We start from the raw sequence: 19,991 nt of genomic DNA, 5'->3' as shown, positions 1-19,991 counted from the left end.
TCATGTCTTTTAATATTATTAACTGTTAAATCTTTTTACTTTTGAGAGGATAACTCCACATCTAAGGTTGCCTATAATGCTTGTGAGGCCACATCATTAAGTAGGGAGGCCCATTCTCCTTTTGTTTGTTGAGAAAGCTAAGAATTGACATACTATACTTACACCAATATTTTTTGTAATTTTTTATATAATATTATTTTTAGAAGACTTGTATGATGTGTAATTCTATTTTATACTTCATATTTTAATAATAATAATATTATTATATTACACACACACTATTATACTTCAGTGCTGTTTCATTGCCTTCATTCAAGAAATGAAGTTGATAACTACCTTCATCTCATTCTCTTATTAACCACGAAGAATAGAAGATTTGGCTGTAAAAAATATAAAAGAAAGAGATGCAATCTTTCCTTTTGGCAACAATCAACTTTAACATATTCAAGACCTTCTAATTTTATCAAAGCAATATATCACTTCTTTTTTTTTTTTTAATCTTGCCTTCTTTATATAATTTTTTATAATTAAAAGCTTTTGCAAGCTCTAATATTTGATATAGATTTTTTAATTTTTTATTTTGCTTTTATTTTATTTGTTACTGTTACATTTAATTTCTCTCATCCAGATCTAAGCTCGGAGAGATGTGAATTGTTATTTTTTCATCTTTTTAAATATATTTGATCTTTTTATTAAAAATTAAAAAATACTTATAATTATGTATCGTTATTGATTTGAAATAATATTCTTGCCGTGACTACAGCCCAACAAAAGACAATCTCGTCAAGCGGATTCATTTTTCTTCGTCGACGAACAAGCATTCCACCCTTGGTCGCCGTCGGGTGCCGTCCACAACTGTCAGCATTACGTGGTTGTTCTCCGGCCAGTATTGAAGAAGGTTCGAACCCTAGGGCTTTGTCTACTCCCACCGGTGAGATTGATTTGTTCAATCTGGCTATGTATCTAGTTTTGAATTTGTTCCTCGCGTCATCTGTTCCCTGCGTGGTTGTCAATCCTGTATCGGACGCCATCTTACCGTTTTGGTTTCTTGATTTGTTTTAATTTTTCATTTTAATTTGGGTTTGAATCTGGTCGTGTAATCGTTTGAATATTGACGCTTTTGAATAAAGATTGAGTTTGATTTTTGTTTCTTTAACTTTGATTTGTAGTAGTTGCTTCAATTGTTTGTGATCGGCTGTTATCCTTCTGCCCTCATCATTTTGATTACTGGGGACTTGTATGCTTTGGATTGTTTTGTTGTGCAATGTTGGATTGATTGTTTATTCGCATTATACTTATTAATCTCTTCATATTGTCCCTTATTAAGAAAATTCTCATGATGTATGTGATGCATGATCAATGACATGGCTCAAGTTGTGTCTAGCAATTTAGAAGCTCGAGTTTAATTTGTCATTCTTCAGTGGCATGGAGGAGTTGCCTGAATCAATTGGCTTACTAATAATCTTCGTCAAAATATGTGGATCAAAATTTAAAAGGGTATTATATCAACCATGCATATTTCAATGATTTCAGTTAGGGCATAATATAGGTCCGCCTATGTTTTATAAAGAGGCAAGTCGATGTGACTCCGAATGATATAAATAAGAACTTTTGGAAAGCTGTACCCTGGACTGGCTCACAAGGTTTTCAGGTCGGACAACTCAAGGTTTACATGAATCCCACGACAGAATTCTGCGTTTTTGATGTGGGACTCAAACCATATATGCCTTGTAATGGATCCTAACAGAGCTGGCACCTTTACCTTGGATGACTTACTTGCCAACCATAATGCTCCTAGGTGGCATTCGAGGTCTTGGTGGCTTACACAGTCATCTTGCTCTCTAGCTCTCTAGGATAGCCCTTTTTTGGCTGTCAAGAAACTAGGTCAAGTTTCAACACCACTGATCACAACTTTTGGTGGAGATATACCCCAAATCACTAGCACGGGAGGTTGGAGAGCCTAAGGACCTTTATAACAAATTCATGCCCTGTAATAAATCTTGACAAATTTTTAATATAACAAATGAATTGTTAATGATATCTTTCTCAATGGCACTATAAAATTTTAAATAATATCCCTAGCATGCAGATAATAAGTTTTTGTTATCATAACTGCTCCCTCCGACAAAAAATGTGAGGCATTTTTTGAGGGGTTGTGTGTTAAAATATGCAAAGCATATTTAGTGTTTCAAAGTGTAATTATTATACTTTTTTCAAAAGTGCCTATAATAAATAAATTACTTTATATTTATTTTAAAGTAAAACATCTTATTAAATAAGGGTAAATATGGAAAGATGGAGGTAGTTTGAAGACAAGTAATTACTTTATTAGGGGCGAGATTGGGTTAAAAATACCTTACATTTTTAAATAGAGGGAGAATACATTAAGGATTTTTGAGATAGATAGGTAGATTACAATAATATATTTTTATCTATTTTATAGCCAAGCACATATATATATATATATATTTACATATATGTATATTTAATGCATTCTTCTCTATTCTTGTAACAGGTTGTAATATTTAAAATTTGTTGAGTCAGTTACACAATATACAGTCTATAAAGCTACAATGAAAAATTTGAAGAGTTAAACAGTAATATTTGGGTGCTGACGTCATATTATCTTTAAATTGTTGATTGGGAAAGTGGTATGTCTCGGTAGTGATGTCATCATTTGGGCTAGTGAGCAATTGCATACAATATTCGTAGAATTCTTGTAGTAAGTTATAATCACCCTGATTCTTCTTAATGTGTAAATTTTTGAATCATTAATCATACACATTAAATTTCTTTAATGTTTAGCCGATTTGCTGCCTGCCATATGTGGCAAACTTAATCAATTTTAATGTCTCTCATTTTAAGTCGTCATAAACCTGCATATCCTGTTAATTTTCCCGATTTCATCTCTTTCATTTGATCTGAAGCCTCAACTGTATTCTTTGTAACGCTTGAATATCTCAGCAGTCAACACTCCTCCTTAAAAACATTTAGTCATCTAGAGTTCTTCATTCTGCTAAGTTTAAGTGAATAGCAGGCAATGCATTTGTCTTTTGTCTATTATTATATTGCATAACATCCACCTATCTCCTGTTGTGCACCAGCCATCACGCTGTATGTGTTGTGTCTTATATTTGTCCGTTTCAGTTGGCGTAAGGCCAATGGCCAATTACATGCAATTAATTATTGAAACTTTTCTCAAGGGAAAAAAGAAAACCTCTTTTATTTTACAGTTAATCACAACCTACGAATAAAATTCTTAGGAAGAAAGAGTCATATCTTAAGATTTGATTGTTGATAAAGCACAATAGCATTGTTTTGTTCATGAAACCGGGCTCACCTAATGGGATAAGGCTGTTTGTTGTTCTTGGTGTTGTTGTTGGGAATAAAGAGTCGAACAAAATATGATAACTGTTTGCTGGATTTTTTTCCGACGATGTTTGCGTAATTGTTGTTGCCCTCAATTCCATGAAAGAGGCCAATCAGAAACTTATGAGCAATTGATAATTGGCTACAAAATATAAGGAAAAAACTCTCTGATTAAAGAATTGATAACAGCATTTGGTACAAATAAATTCCCCTTTTTTTGTGCCCAATTTGAACTATTAAATTCATTGGTGATTGGTGTATCTTAATTTGTTCACATGTATTTTATTGACCCAGTTGTCAGATAGCGATCCATTGGGATGGTTCATGGTCTTCTCTGCAGCCTTTATGCATGAAGAAGGCCCCTTTTCTTTCTCCAAGAAGAGGCTGAGAGTGTTGGAATTTGGATATCAAGACCTACATCCACATGCATTTGCAGGACGTTTCAGTGATGTGCCATTGCCTTCACATCTGGAAGTAGAAAGGTCCTAATTTTTACAGTTTTTAACATAAATTGCTTATTTCTTCATCTTCCAAGCTTGAAAACTTCTCTTCCTGTCTTCTTCCCCCTTCACAGAAACCAACGGGCCAAAGCCAAATCTTGAGGTACCCAGTTCACAACTAAGGCTGTAATAATTACCAAGTCAATCAGAATGTTTATTTTATCATTATTGAAGCATGTGCTAAACATTTCTTCGTCCATTTTCTATGGCTTGAATTGCCTTTGAAAAATCTGGAGTATTGGGCATTTTCTTTCCCCTTACCTGTTGAGTCTAAGGGTTTGTTTGGTTTCATGTTGAAACCCATCAAAATGTCCTTGGATTGCTTCCGCCAAAACATGGTTTTGGCAATTTCCAGCATGAAACCAAACATGCACTAAAACCCCAGTAAGATGGTCACTTTTGACAACCTAATTATTAAGGCCCAAACTCAGAAAGTTTCAAGTCTTTTAGAACTTACCACAGTTCAGCCTCAAACAGAGACACATTTTTCTGATTGTCAGCATATTGACTTATCTCTGCCTGAGCACAAACAAGCTTGACTTTTCTTGGTCCATTTTCTAGAGCTTTAATATTATTAAGACCAATTCCTTAGATATTTTAAAGCCCTTTAGAACATCTTGCAGTGCAGCTATAAATGTAGACAAATTTTTTGTGGGTAAATTTGTTGATTGCAAATTATTCTGATAGCTGATTACTTCACATCTTGTTTGGTTGGTGGGGAGGGTATGGGAAGGGAGGGATTTTGCTCCCCTCCCCTTGTTTGACTTGGAAAAGTGGAGGGGAAGTCACCCTCCCCCAACATTGGGGGGATTTGGAGGAAAGGGGTATATTTTAGTTATCTAGTGACCAATGTACCCTTGCTACGTTTTAATAATCCAAAAATGCCCTCTATCAAGTAAAACCTAAATCCCTCATTCTGTTGATCAAGAGGCTGCCTCACCTGTGGTGAGCCTGTGCCAGCTGCTGTCACTGTTCTGTCACCAATGCCATCCTTTATGCCAGTGCGGGTCGAACTGTTAACTCTACTTCACCATCACCCATGTTTTTCTTTCCTGATTTTTCCTGCTGCTCCTCCCTTTTATTTATAGGCTGATCTCCATATCCCTTTTTTTTCCCCACTCTTATCCCTCCTTTGCATGTGAGTGGCAGCAATCTATATATATTATAATTATTTATATGTTTATGGAATTTAAATTTATATATATATATATTATAATTAATTAATTGTTACAGGTTCTAGTTACAGTTATAATTATTTATACATTTATGTATGAGGATTAACTCTTATTTATTTTTACCAACTATGATTTTCTTAAAAAACTGAATAATAACTTAGCTCTGATTCTACTTCCATGGGTGTATATATATTTGAAATTCATAAATATATTTTATTAAATATTCATATAAACTAGGAAAAACAATTTTAATAATATAAGGGCATGCTTGTCCATGTCTAATTATTAACCCTCCCCTCCCCTCCCGAGCCAACAACAATAACAACAACAAGCCTTATCCCACTAGGTGGGGTTGACTACATAGATTATATGACGCAATTGTGCTTTAGCACTTATTAAGCTTTTAGAAATATTATTAATTAAGAGGTCTAGATCAATAATTTTTAAAAGTGTTCTCTTTGGCCTTCTTCTACCTTTCTTGACAGGACTCAAAGTTTTTTGTTCTACTTTCCTCACAGGTGGCTCCTTTGATCCTCTTTGTACATGTCCAAACCACCTTAAATGATTTTCTACTATTTTTTCTTTAATAGGTGGGATGTCTACTTTTTCCTGTGCACGCTCATTTCGAATCTTGTTTTTACGTGTATATCTGTACATCCATCTCAACATTCTCATCTCTACTACTCCAACTTTATGCTCTTAATGTTTCGTTAAAACCCTACATTCACTATCATATTATATTGCTGGTCTTATAGTAGTTCAATAAAACTTCCTTTTAAGTTTATTAGGTTTCTTACAATCGTAGATAACTCCTTTAGCTTTTTTTCAATTAAACCACTCGACTTGTATCCTATGTGTAATATATCCATCAATTTTTCCATTATGTTGAATAATCACTCCCAAATATCTAAATTTTTTCACTTGAGGTGTGATCTAATCATCTAATTTCACTTCTAAATTACTACTCATTGACCTTTTATTAAAATTACAATGTAGATATTCTATTTGACTCCTACTTAGGCGAAAACCTTTTGACTCTGATGTCCTCCTCCATAACTCATGCTTACAATTAATCTCTTCTTTTGTCTCCGTAATAAGAACTATATCATCCTCGAAAAGCATGCATTTAGGGATTTTCTCTTGAATTTGCTCAGTTAAAACATCTAAGACTAGATCAAACAAGTAAGCACTCAAAGATGATCCCTAATGCAGTCTAATCTTTATAGGAAAGTCTTTTGTTTTGCCACCAGACATTTTTATACTAGTTGTTGCCCCCTCATACATGTCTTGTATAACTTGAATATAGGCAACCCGAACATTTTGAACCAAATAATGTAATATTGAAATCCCTCTCCTCCCTTTTGCTCCTTTCTACTAAATTTTTTTCTTTCCCCTCTTGTCTCCTTGAACCAAATAGCCTTTTAGGGTTCTTAGAGGAAATGTTTTGTTTGTGGGAGCTGCTTGTCATCTTTATTTTTCTTTTATCCTCTGCTTAGAAAGGATATCTTACCTTTTTTTGCATACCTTTGTTGCTAAGTTGTTGTATAAACAAAACAATGACTGAATTTAAATCTATCGTAATTTTTGAATGTCAAAGTTGTTTTAACTTGTCCTTTTTGTGTTCCTTGCAACTTTTACTTTTGTCCTCTTTTGTAGGGATACTGGTGATATTCCCTCTTATTCCAATCTTGATGATAGGGCTGATTCAGATTCTGGATTGGATATGAGCTGCCAGTCAAATGTTAAGAGTGTTGATATTCCTGTATGTTTTACGACAAGGAATATTTCGTTCCAGGTTCAGAGTCATCCTCCTGGCTATATGCAGCCTGCTTTTGTTAGTGGATGGATGTATGTCAATGAAAATGGGCAAATGTGTGGTCCCTATATTCAGGAGCAATTATATGAAGGATTAACTACTGGATTCTTGCCAGTTGAGCTTCCTGTGTATCCTGTGGTTAATGGCACATTAATGAATCCTGTACCATTGAATTACTTCAAGCAGTTTCCTGACCATGTTTCCACAGGGTTCATATACCTGAGCATGAGTAGCTCAATCATAACCATGCCTACAGGTTGCTCCACATCTTCTGGTAAGGATATAACATCATTCAGACAAGGGTCCTCTGAGCATGCTCCTCCTGTAGCTGTCAACTTTGATTCACGGTCTGTTTCCCAGTCACATGTCAACTACACCAGTAAGGAATTCTTGACATTGAACTCAAAGGTACTCAATTGCATAATGTATTGTCCGAGGGTAGTGTATTATTTGCTTAATGTTAAGCTATCCAGTGTCATTATGTAAGTCATCTTGCCATATCTATTTGCCTAGTTGACTGGTGTGCTTTTCACATCTTATTCTAGTTATATGAAGAATGCTGTTGGCTTTATGATGATGAAAAGGGAAAGAAGCATGGACCACGTTCCATTTTGGAATTAATTTCCTTGCATCATTATGGACATCTCCAAGATTCATCAGTGGTAAGATAAATTGTGGTTCTGGAAAGTGATATTTACTCTGCAGTCCTGCTGCTGATGAGATCTAGTTTATCCTATGCCATTAACCATTTATAGCTATCCCTTTGGTGCAATGAAATTTCTTTTTTTCTTTTTAATCTTGTTACCTTTTAAATATCTGGATGTTGGCCAAAGATTGGAAATAAGTTGTTGCTTGTTTTTTAAAGGCATAAAAGTTTGGGTTCTTAATTTGATCCACTTTTTGATTGAGAGCTGGAATATTGTTTCCTGTTAGTTATCCTCCAATGGCCGAAGAGACTGTCAGGAACCTGATTAGGATTTCTTACCAGTGGAGAAATAACTCGATAACTTCTTGTCATTAATTTAAAGCATTACTTTTTAGTATTTTTCTTAAAAAAATTTAAGGACTCCACTTTAACCAACATATTTTTTAGGGCATAATCTAGATGCTGGCAAAAGATGTAGTTCCTGGGTTGTCAAGGTTTAAGGTGAATGCCTGACTCTGAAACATGTATGAATTATATATTGGGAAAATTAATCAGTTAGTCCTTATAGTTTTGACTTAATTGTAACTCTATCTTTGAATTTTGACTCATTTTAGTTTTGATTTGGTTGCAACCCAGCCTTTAAATTTTAATTCAATGTAATTCAGTCTTTATAATTTTAGTAATCTAAAATATTGGTCCCTATATTTTAGAACATAAAATTCTTTTTGTAATCTTTATATAGATTTGCTTTATTCAAGATTATCGAGTGCCTAACTTTTTGGCAGGTGTTTTTGTGGTACCTTGTGAGTTTTAATTAAACCTCCAGTCTTTATGTGACATCTAGCTTTAAAAGGACCAGTATAGAATTTATTCTCTATTTGGTGGTTTCTATGCAAGTGCAATTGTTCTCTCTTCTTTTCACTTTTTTTGTATTGTCTGTTTACTAGCATCTTGTTGCAATACTAAAAGAAGCATAAACCAAAGTAACCCTTCTAATAATTCGCTACTTCATTTTAACAAAATATTGATGAATATCACTTTATATCCTTAGCTTACCATTGCTTGATAATAGTATCCTTATACCTAACTGTTGCTTGTGAATTATGTTAATTTACAGATTCATCATAATGAAAATAAGTGTAGCCCCTTTGTCCTTTTGCCTGCTATAAATGCATGGAAAACAGGAAAGTTTGAAAACATCTGTAGATCAGATTCCAAAAGTGAAATGGCTTATAGTGATACCAGAGGCTTCATCTATGAAATATCTGAGGACATTTCTTCTCAACTGCATTCGGGAGTCATGAGAACTGCCCGCAGAGTAGTGTTGGATGAGATTATTAGTAGCACCATTGCAGAATTCGTTAGTGAAAAGAAATCTCGGAGACACAAGCGGGAATTAGTTGATCAGCTTTCTGAGACTAGCTTGTTAGGCTGCAGAATGGTGATGCCTTTTTGCTTTATAATTGATAATGTAGAAGTTTTTCAACAGTGTAGTAGTTTAATAAGTTGTGTCTTCTTTTCAACAGACTGAGGCTTCTGTGGAGATCAGAGAACGTACTGATCTTACAAGTGAGCCAGCATCTTCCCAACTGCTTGACGATCAGTCTTCTTGTGAAGTTTCCAGAATGTCTCCAACAAGCACTAAATCGGTTGGAAGCATTGAAAACTTTTGGTGGTCATATTCAGTTGTTCGTAAAGTGCTTTGTGATTATTGCATGCAAGTCATGTGGAATGCTGTAGTTTATGACTCCATGGCAGAGTACATACATAACTGGAGAAAGAGAAAACTTTGGTCTATTTGTCATAAGCCTCAACCATCAATTAATGGATGTAAAGATTATGGTGGAATGATCAAATCAGGAGAAGCTGTAAGTAGCGTTCATACTTGAAGTTTTGGCTTTAGTTGTATCTGTCGTTATCTTAACAATCATTTACAGTTGCTTCCCAGGCTGGGTTCCTCTCAACATGATGGTGTTCAGCATCCTCATTCTGGAGTGGAGGCAATTGAAAGAGACTATCTTAGTCAATCGTTGTCTTTGTCTTCTGTTCTCTTGAAAGATGGTAACATTTCAGAAAATGGAAGAGTGTCATGCTCTGACCGTGATCATATAGATTTGATATGCATTCTTGAAAGTGTGGAGAATGAGCTTCACTCATCATTGGAGGCATCTTTAACTGAATACATTAAAAGTTTTGTTGACAAGGAAGTGAAAAGATTATTTATTTGTCCTGAAGAGGACAACTTGGGCGAGGTAACTTATATTAGAAGTGTGAATCTTATGCTTTCTGTTTAAATTTTGTTGTTTTGTTGAAGAGTCCCTTTCAATGTCATAGGATGCTCTCAGTGATGGCATTTTTCCAGAGATATCTTGTGACAAAACATCTGAAGAGGGGATTTTATCTGACAATAAGGTTACTACGAATGAAGGAGATTGTCTTCAAGATTCTATATCTGGAAACCATTTGTCTACTTTATTCTCAAATGCATTTCAGGAGTTGCATGCAAATGTAGATGATGTGGTAAATGAAAAGGAGATTGGTGACATATCACCTCCAGGATGTGAAAAGAGTTCAAAAACAATAGTCCCACAATACAATCATAAGTATCGACCTTCAAGATTAGTTGAAAGTGTTCCTGAGATAACAAAATATGTTGCGACAGCCCTATGCCGACAGAAGTTGCATTCTGAGGTTCTTGAAGAGTGGAAATCTTTGTTTCTTGATGCTGTAGCCAATCAACTTGTCGCATCATTCTGCACTACTAAGAAAGTCAGCCAGCGTAATGGTCACATGGTGAGCATTGGGTCATTTAATATTCTCAGGAACTTAAGTATTGATGCTTACCTTGTTTTCTACCCCTCTCTGCCTCTTTTTTTATTTCGATGTCTTGTAATCTCAGTACATCTTTTTTTTCTGTTTATTTTTTATTCTCCAGGAAGGGAAAGTACTGAATTTGTTTGAGGAATATTTGAACAATCCAACTCTGGGAAGAATGAAGAAAATACCCAAATCTTCTTCATCAGAAGATTCTCAGATGGTTGGGAAATATACATATCATCGCAAGAAGCTGCCACAGAAAGAGCTAGGTTCTTCTTCACACATAGCTGTGCCTGTCAAAAAACAAGTGGATAAGCAGAAGAAACGTTTTTCTGGGGATTTGAATGAGTCTGCTAAAGTTGGAATATCTCCTGATAAAACTGCACAGACTAAGCTGGTAAAAGGGAAGAAGGATAAGCAGGCTGTTGGTGCTGAAAGAAACTTGCAGAGTAAGAAGTCATCCGTAAATAATGCAACTAGTAAAAAATTATTGAAGCATTCACAGGCAGTTCAAGGTATGCCACTTTGTCGCTTTGTAGTTGTTGACCCTTTTGTTTTGGTAAATCATTTTTAATGAATAACATCTTGGGTTTCCCCTCTTCTATCTAGATGATGTCAGCGGTGGTGAGAAAAGTAATGGGGAAAAGATTTTAGCTGTTGTTGAAAATAGTGTTGGCAAGAAAAAGGTAGTTGATAACAGCAATGGTCGTGATAGTGCTATTCATGGAAAGTTCGCTCGTCACTGCTCCAAGGAAACTCTTAATGGTATCTTTTCTATGAATAGTCATGCCCTTGTGTTGTTGGATTCATGTATGCTTATTACCTTCCTGTTTGTTTGAAATAATCTGACTAGTGTCATTTTTTTTTAAATTAGTTCAGGCTATATTTATTTTATATGTGCTTTCTTTTGCAGCAACCAATAAAGTATCAAAACCAAAAAGGAAGTATCTAGTGAATGATGTGCCATCCTCACGTCCTTCAAAGGCTTTGAAAATTGCTTATGATGGTTCAAAGGCTGGAGTTGGTGGACACACCATGTCAAAGACGAAGTCTGCCAGATCCAAGTCATTGAATTTATGTCCTAGATCTCATGGATGTGCTAGGACTTCTATTAATGGGTGGGAATGGCATAACTGGTCTGTAAATGCCAGTTCTACTGATAGAGCATGTGTTAGGGGAACACTGTTTGTTCAAAAGAACTGTATACCATCTGATAGTAACCCAACTCATTGGTCAAATTGTAAGGGTCTTTCTGCACGAACAAATAGAGTGAAAATGCGTAACCTTCTTGCAGCTGCAGAAGGTGCTGATCTTCTGAAAGCCACTCAATTGAAGGTGATTAAAGAATTGTTAATGTTTTCTTGTAAATTTTTATCTAGGTATGTGAATGCTTCAAATATGATGGTTGCTTGTCAATTTTCAGGCAAGGAAAAAGCGTTTATGTTTTCAAAGAAGTAAAATACATGACTGGGGTATTATTGCCTTGGAGTCAATTGAGGCAGAGGACTTCGTGATTGAATATATTGGAGAACTAATCCGTCCTCGGGTATGAAACACAGATATTTAATATTACCACTAAAATGTCATCATCAAAGTACTATGATTTTAATGTTTTTGTAAAGTGATTTTGTACTAAAATCTCAGGAAAAAATATGCATGAGCAGAGTGAGTTAAAAGAATATTATATATATAGTGTTACTAGTTTTTATTTTCCTTTGTTGCAGTCCTAGTTCATCAAGTATTGAATGCATGAGTATTTATTAGTGCACATCAAAGCTATATCAACTGAATTGTTTTTACATGATTTTGGATTAAAATTTCAAAAAATTATGTATGAACAGAATCAGTTTAAGTAATATTCCATATGAAGTGTTACACCTTACAAGTTTTTTGTTACTGTCTTAACTCATTCTTGATTATTGAAATACAAGTACTTCAGAATTAATGCTAAAAATGCACGCATCAAAGCTTTATCATGTTAATCTGTTTTTCCAAAGTGATTTTGGATTGAAATCTCATAACAATAATGTGTTTACATGATCAGTTTAGGAAGGGCTCTATATAAATGTTGCTAGTATTTTTTATTTTTGTATTACAATAATAAACTTAGAATGAATTGGCTCTCTGATATTGAGAGGAGCTTATATTTAGTGCAACATTTTTGTACAAGCTTTTTTATTTTATCTACCAGTCTCTTTTCTGAAAAAATAAGGACTCAAGTTTTTTATGGACGTAAAACTCTGGAGCTGTTTATTGTAATTGAAGAGATCCTTCCTCAATGCATATAGAAAATGCTACTGATTTCCTCAATTTATTTTTTCTCTTATAATTGCTATTCTGTTGGACCGATTAATTAATATTTAATTTTTCTTCTCCCAGATATCTGATATACGTGAGCGTCAGTATGAAAAGATGGGAATTGGCAGCAGTTATCTGTTTAGACTTGATGATGGTTATGTGGTTAGTATTGTATAGTTTTGCCTATTTATTTTTGCGAGTTCTCTTCATCTTATTTCTCTAAGATAATTTTTAACATATAATGGTATTCATTGTGTTAAGTAAATCTGATATTCTGTCTTGCCATATTGGTATTGATCTATTTTAATTGTTTTTATGCTGGAATGAAGGGTCAAGGTTAAGTCAAACTTAGACCGTAAGGACCATGTTGAGTTTTTGAAGTTCAAGATTATTTGATTAGAATCACACGGGTCTAATAATCAATGCTTATTTGAGTGCAGAGTTGAAGATAGGGAAGTACATGCTTCTGACTAGAAATTGGGGCATACAACTTCGGGCCTGAGAGATGATTGGCACATTTAACAGCTAGTACTTAATTTACATAATTAGGTGAACTTGGTATTGATAAAAATGGGATTGCAGGCGTGATAGCTAAAATAGGTGCCAACAGTCACTGGTTAGTGTAGTTTGAGGGGTCATCTCTATCACCTCTTGTTCTTGAGAACTGGATTTCCCAGTTTTTGTGTGTTAGATTAGTTGCAAATATCTTTTATTTGTGAATCTCCAGAGCTTTTCTCAATTATTTTTTTTTGCCATTAATCTCTGTAGCTTTTAATTGAGCAACAACTATTGATATCATATGATGCTTCTTCTTCTGCTTGATTGTGTGCAGGTTGATGCTACGAAAAGAGGTGGGATTGCAAGATTTATAAACCACTCTTGTGAGGTACTTGTGATTATTATCTTTTAAACTGAATGTGGTGTCTTCATGCAAAATGTGGAAACAAGTAGCATGCTGCTTTTTATCATCATTTTGTTTCTCAAAGAAGTATTTGAGTGTCTGCTTGTGTGCATCGTGCTGCTTTTTATTGCCATTTATGTCTCCCTTTGAATTTTTGGCAGCCTAATTGCTATACCAAGGTCATATCTGTTGAGGGTCAAAAGAAGATTTTCATATATGCAAAACGTCATATAGCTGCTGGTGAAGAAATTACATACAACTACAAATTTCCTTTGGAGGAGAATAAGATTCCATGCAACTGTGGCTCCAAAAAGTAAGATTGTGAGACTTCATATCTCTCTAATCCTATGACTAAACCATTGTATTTTATGTTGTTAGGTTTCAACATCCTTTAACATGTACCAGCTAAATGTACATGTACTCAATTTTTTATGTGCTTATCATGCAGGTGTCGTGGATCACTGAATTAGAGTGATTTGATCTTCAATTTAGGTATGCAATTATCACTGAATGTTCCTTTGATTGTTTGATGACTTCATTTTTGATTGTTTAATGTATTTGTAAGTCGTTTTCACAGGTTCACCTTTCTTATTTTGGAATTGGCAAGGCTTTGGCCATAGGTATGTGCTCCTGTCCTGGACAATTGTGGTTGGTTACACAATTGAGGGTGATGTTTTTTACTACTTTGTTGTGCCTTTCTGCATGCCATGCATAATCTAAGTTTTAGTGTATCTTATTCTAATACTTACTCATCTTTTGCTTTAATTTGCGCAAGTTTTGGCCTTTTCGTTGGTGGTTATAATTATTCTTCCTAACATATTTGAGGATGGTTAATGGTTGTTTGAATCTGTTCCTCTTCCTTTACTGCACTAATATTTTTAACTTTTAATTTTTATAAAATTACAGCAGATAAGCATTTTTCAGAAAGGAAGAGTTATGAGAGGGTTGTGTTAGGTTATCAACAGCCAATGTAAAACTTTATTGGATCTATCATGAACATGGACAATAGATGTTATAATGTTAATGTTAGGTCGTTGCCCGTAAGTAACGCGCTGTATGGCTCGAGTGCAGTGATAAGTGAGTTAAAGTTGTTGCATCGGCACTCGGATGTGGTGTTAAATGAGCAAGGACTACTGCGTCATTTTGGACGTGAGCGGCTAAAGAAGTTAGTCTATGAGAGCAAGATTAGATTTGTTACTTGGAATGTTGGGGCATTGAATTGTAAATTTGTAGAGGTTATAGGGGTTATGATTCAAAGGAAAATCAATATCCTATACCTATAAGAAACAACATGGCGTGGAGAAGTGTGGAAATATACTATATTTAATGTAAATATTTGATAGTTATTCTCTTAGTTATTATATGATTATAGGATTAGATATATTAGGAAAGTTTTTTATTTTATTCTCACTGTAAATCCCTTATTTCTCGGCTGGCATCATGGCATCTCCTCTGTATATATGCAATTGACACACCCACCAAATGAACGAGATTCAGTTTTGCTCAGTTTATCTTCATGGTATCAAAGCATGAAGAAGAAAGAGCAACTGAATCATCAGAGACGGACATGGAGTCAAACTCTCAGCCTGAAACTCACTGAAATGCAAAGTCGACTGGCTTGGAGGGTTCATCCAGTGCTAGCTCGTGTCAAGTCGCACACTTTGTGACTGGCCAAGAGAGCTTGCTCGTCTCTCTCATCTTAGAGAAGCTCACTAGCGTCAACTAACGAGAGTGGGCTCAGACTGTGTGACTCGCAATAGAGGGTCGTGGTAAATGGGAATACGTTTCCGGCAAAACCCAATGTCTAGAGGCAACGAGTGTCAAGGCTTTCAGAGTTTGGAAGACTGAAAATTCAATGGTGTGTTCATGGTTGGTAAACTCAATGATGCTGGCTGTGAAGAAGAGTTTTTTTATTTCTCCCAACTGCTCTTGAGATATAGGATGCTGTGAAGGAGGCCTACTCAGATGGTGAGAATGCTTCTCAAGTATTTGAGATTAAATCCAAACTGTGGCTCGTGAAACAAGGTAATCGTGACCCGAGTGAATATTACCTTGAAAAAACTGCTTTATGACAAGAACTTGATCTGATTACTGCTGAGGAATGGACCAGTTCTGAGGATGCTGCTTGGTTTTGAAAACGACTTGAGAAAGAACGCCTTTATGAGTTGCTAGTTGGACTTAATTTAGACCTAGATGACGTTCGTGGCAGAATTCTGAGTTTGCATGGCTTTTGCAATGACCCGGAGGGAGTACTCACGAAGAAAGGTAATGTTAAAAGATGAACCCATTCTCAAACTGGTACTTTTGAATCATCTACTCTTGCTGCCAAGTCCAATGATACTAGAAACAATAAAGGACGTCCCATGTGTGAACACTGTAAGAAAGTCGGCCACATAAAGGACAAATGCTGGGATTTCTATGGTAAACCTCCCGACTGGAAGCCAAGAAAGGGAAGAAGCCGTGGATATGTTGCTGAAAGCTCTATGGGAGATGATAATTCACAGCCCTCAAATGATCAACTAAGTAAGATTCTTGACATGCTGTTAGCCCTACAAACTAATAGCAAGTAGCCTGTTGCTACTGTGGTATGAAGAGGTAATTTTTCTAAAGCCTTAGCTACTATTAAACGAGTATGGACTGGAGACTGTTGGATAGTAGACTTAGGCGCTTCGGATCATATGACTGATAATATTAAACTATTTATGATCTATGTATCTTGTCAAAAGAACTTTACAGTCAAGATTGTAGATGCATCAGAGTTAGTTATTTCTGGTATAGGAAGTGTACAACTTTTGTCTACTCTGACCTTACATCATGTTCTTCATGTTCCTAATTTAAAGTGTAGCTTACTCTCAGTGAGTAAATTGGCAAAGAATGAGAAGTGTCATGTTGATTTCTTTTCTACTTATTGTCTTTTCTAGGATCTACAGATGGGGGTGACGATTGGCAGTGCTAAAGACGTTGATGGTCTTTATTACCTGGATGGAAATGAAGTCAGTAATGTTAGGTCATGCAATAAAGTGTCTCTCCTTAGGACTAGTGAATTGGAGTTGTGGCACAAACGTCTTGGTCACCCTAATTTCAATTATATGTCAAAAATGTTTCCGTCAATTTGCAATAAAAGTGACTGTTTTCAGTTCTATTGTGATTCTTGTGAAAAAGCAAAACATCATTGTGCCTCTTTTCTTAATCAGCCATATGTTGCATCAAAACCTTTTATAATCATTCATAGTGATCTATGGGGCCCCTCTCGGGTTCCTAATAGGACTCACTCAAAGTGGTTTATCACTTTTATTGACGACCATTCTTGTGTTACTTGGGTGTTCCTTCTAAAGGACAAATCTGATGTTTTACAAGTGTTCATTGATTTCTATCATATGATCAAAAATTAATTTCACATGTCTATTCAAACATCCATACTGACAATGGCACATAATATTTCAACAAACATCTCTCCACTTTTTTACTTTCCAATGGAATTGTTCACGAAAGCACTTGTCCATACAGTCCTCAACAAAATAGTATTGTTGAAAGGAAAAACAGGCACATCCTTGAAACAGCCTGTGCACTTCTATTTGGTAGCCATTTTCCTAAATATCACTAGGATGATGCTGTGCTCATTGCAACTTTCCTTATTAATCGCCTTGCCAACCGCACCTTGTCATATAAAACTCCTTTTGAAGTTTTACACCAAACTTACAATCTACCCTACCTGGAAAATACTTTACCATTACGAGTATTTTGGTGTACTACCTATGTTCATCTTCATCACAGAAACAAACTTGACCCCAAAGCTGTCTGATGCATTTTCCTAGGTTATTCTACAACTAAAAAGGGGTACAAGTGCTTTGATCCTACTACCAAACGTATCTTTACCTCCTGTGATGTCACCTTTCACGAAATAGAATCCTTCTACTCACAATCTCCAATCCAGGGGGAGAGTTGGAATGAATTGCAGATTGACGTGTGTGAGAACACTAGTGAAACACCTGAAACACGTAACCCTGTAGCTATACCGCATCATTTGTCCCTTGAACTCTCTAATCTTGGTTTAGACCTAGGAATTGAAGACACCAATACCACTACTCAAAGTGATGTACCAAATCCTAGTCCCCAAGAGACGTCCATGACAGGGGGAGACACCAGATTTGCATAGACCTATACACGGAAAAACAAGACAGGTAAACAGACCCATATCTCAAGCATTGATCAAGAGTCAGAACCAAATGTAGGTGCAAAAGAAGTTAATGGAGGAAGTCTCGAAGAATCAGGTGGTGATGATATTGACCTACCTATATCCATGAGGAAGAAGCCGAGAGCCTGCACTACGCATCCTATCGAGAGGTTTGTGCCTTATCAAGCATTGTCTGCTAAATTTTCTGGATTTACTGCCCATTTGGATAGTGGTACAATACCAAAGAATATAGAAGAGGCCATGGCCTTAAATGGAGACAAGCTGTAATGGAGGAAATGGAGGCATTGACAAACAACGATACTTGGGACGTGGTAGAATTACCTCCAGTAAAGAAAGCAGTTGGATGTAAGTGGGTCTTTACACCTAAATACAATGCTGATGGTAGTCTAAACAAACATAAAGGAAGACTTGTTGCTCAAGGGTTCTCCCAAGTGTATGGTATAGACTACACGAAGACATTCACACCTGTAGCCAAATTCAACACTACTATAATAATTCTATCACTAGCAGCCAACTTTGATTGGCCATTACATCAATTAGATGTAAAAAACACCTTCCTAAATGGTGAGTTGAAAGAGGAAGTGTATATGAAGTTGTGACCAGGGTTCCTAGGAAATAAACCAAATCAAGTTTGCAAATTGAAGAAGTCCTTGTATGGACTAAAGCAGTCTCCAAGAGCATGGTTTGAGAGACTCACATAGGTACTAAAAAAGCAAGGTTCAAACAAGGTCAAAGCGATCACACGATGTTTTTTAAACACAGACACACTAAAATTATTGTTTTGTTGGTTTATGTGGATGATATGGTCTTTACAGGCAATGATATTGAGGAGATTGAGAACCTTAAAAAGGCGCTAGTTCAAGAATTTCAGATAAAAGATCTTGAAGAATTGGAGTATTTCCTAGTTATGGAGGTAGCAAGATCCAAGAAGGGAATATCTATCTCAAAGAAAATATGTGCTAGATCTCTTAAACGAGACTGGCATGCTTGGATGTAGACCCAGTGATACACCCATCCGAGTTGACAAGATAAGCAATGAAGAGGACTTGGCAAGTTTGTTGATATAGGCAAGTATCAGCTTATGGTGGGTAAATTGATTTATTTGTCACATACTAGGTTAGATATTGCCTTTGCAGTTAGCATGGTGAGTCAACATTCACACGACCCCAAGCAGAAACACTTGAATGAGGTCTATAGGATTCTTAGATATTTGAGATGTACTCCTGGAAAGGGTTTATAGTTTAAGAAATCTGAAAAGCGAGGTGTAGAAATCTTTACAGATGCAGATTGGGCAGGTGATCAAGAGGATAGAAAATCTACATCTGGATATTGCACTTTCGTTTGAAGAAACTTGGTTACTTGGAGAAGCAAGAAGCAAAGTGTAGTGGCCTGTAATAGTGCAGAGGCAGAATTTCAAGCCATTGCTTCAGGAATTTGTGAAGGTATATGGCTAAAAAGGGTGATTGAGGAACTATAAAAGAATGATAACTTGCCTATCACTTTGTACTCAAACATTATGGCAGCAATCAGCATCTCACACAACTCAGTCCAATATGATAGGACCAAGCATGTTGAGATAGATAGACATCTTATCATAGAGAAGATTGATACTGGCATCATCCAGATGAGATACATATCATCAAGGGAGCAAACAGCTGATGTTCTTACTGAAGGCTTGAGTAGAGGTAAGTTTGATTATTTTATTGACAAGTTGGACATGATTAACATCTATGGCCCAACTTGAGAAGGAGTGTGGAACTATATACTATATTTAATGTAAATATCTGATAGTTATTCTCTTAGTTATTATATGATTATAGGATCAGATATATTAGGGAAGTTTTTTATTTTATTCTCATTGTAAATCCCTTATTTCTCGGTTGGTATTGTGGCATCTCCTCTATATATATGTAATCGACACACCCACTGAATGAACGATATTTAGTTTTGCTCAGTTTATTTTCAAGAAGCTAAGGATATTCAAGGTTTCAAATTTTGGCATGCAGGAAAAGTAAGCACACGCAATGGAGTAGGCATCATTATTAATAAGGAGTGAAAGAAGAACGTTGTAGAAGTTAGCAGAATTAGAGACATAATTATTTCCTTAAAAATGATAGTTGGATATGAGATTGTTAATATTGTTAGTGCTTATGCGCCTCAAGTAGGGACAGAAGCTAGTCGTAAGGAATTATTTTGGGAGGACTTGGAGGGTTGATTCAACACATATCATAGAGTGAAAATTTTTATATAGGAGGAGACTTTAATGGGCATGTC

At 35.7% G+C, this 19,991-nt stretch overlaps 1 protein-coding gene across 10 annotated transcripts in view; it reads left to right on the top strand.

The window, feature by feature from the left end:
* Positions 1-763: 763 nt before the first annotated feature.
* Positions 764-19,991, top strand: part of LOC129305778 (histone-lysine N-methyltransferase ATXR7) — a 29,793-nt gene continuing 10,565 nt past the window's right edge. For 5 of the 10 annotated variants that reach the window (XM_054945853.1, XM_054945851.1, XM_054945855.1 and 2 more), the window contains exons 1-17: positions 764-931; positions 3,664-3,851; positions 6,701-7,268; positions 7,406-7,522; positions 8,624-8,947; positions 9,033-9,374; positions 9,444-9,758; positions 9,841-10,299; positions 10,442-10,838; positions 10,933-11,088; positions 11,237-11,658; positions 11,747-11,869; positions 12,703-12,783; positions 13,454-13,507; positions 13,684-13,835; positions 13,971-14,014; positions 14,100-14,142. In XM_054945853.1, coding sequence (XP_054801828.1) covers positions 3,694-3,851; positions 6,701-7,268; positions 7,406-7,522; positions 8,624-8,947; positions 9,033-9,374; positions 9,444-9,758; positions 9,841-10,299; positions 10,442-10,838; positions 10,933-11,088; positions 11,237-11,658; positions 11,747-11,869; positions 12,703-12,783; positions 13,454-13,507; positions 13,684-13,835; positions 13,971-13,992 — 3,690 coding nt within the window. In that variant the 5' untranslated portion in view covers positions 764-931; positions 3,664-3,693 and the 3' untranslated portion in view covers positions 13,993-14,014; positions 14,100-14,142. Of the gene's footprint in view, positions 932-3,663; positions 3,852-3,943; positions 3,973-6,700; positions 7,269-7,405; positions 7,523-8,623; positions 8,948-9,032; positions 9,375-9,443; positions 9,759-9,840; positions 10,300-10,441; positions 10,839-10,932; positions 11,089-11,236; positions 11,659-11,746; positions 11,870-12,702; positions 12,784-13,453; positions 13,508-13,683; positions 13,844-13,970; positions 14,015-14,099; positions 14,143-19,991 lie in introns of those variants that run through there. The other 5 variants (XM_054945852.1, XM_054945858.1, XM_054945857.1 and 2 more) reach the window with 5 other exon arrangements.

Source organism: Prosopis cineraria, unplaced genomic scaffold, assembly GCF_029017545.1.
Source record: "Prosopis cineraria cultivar Desert tree isolate PC_DT_omini unplaced genomic scaffold, ASM2901754v1 PC3, whole genome shotgun sequence".
NCBI lineage: Eukaryota > Viridiplantae > Streptophyta > Magnoliopsida > Fabales > Fabaceae > Prosopis > Prosopis cineraria.
Note: the sequence above shows the minus strand (reverse complement) of the source record. Positions and strands in the feature narration are given on the sequence as shown.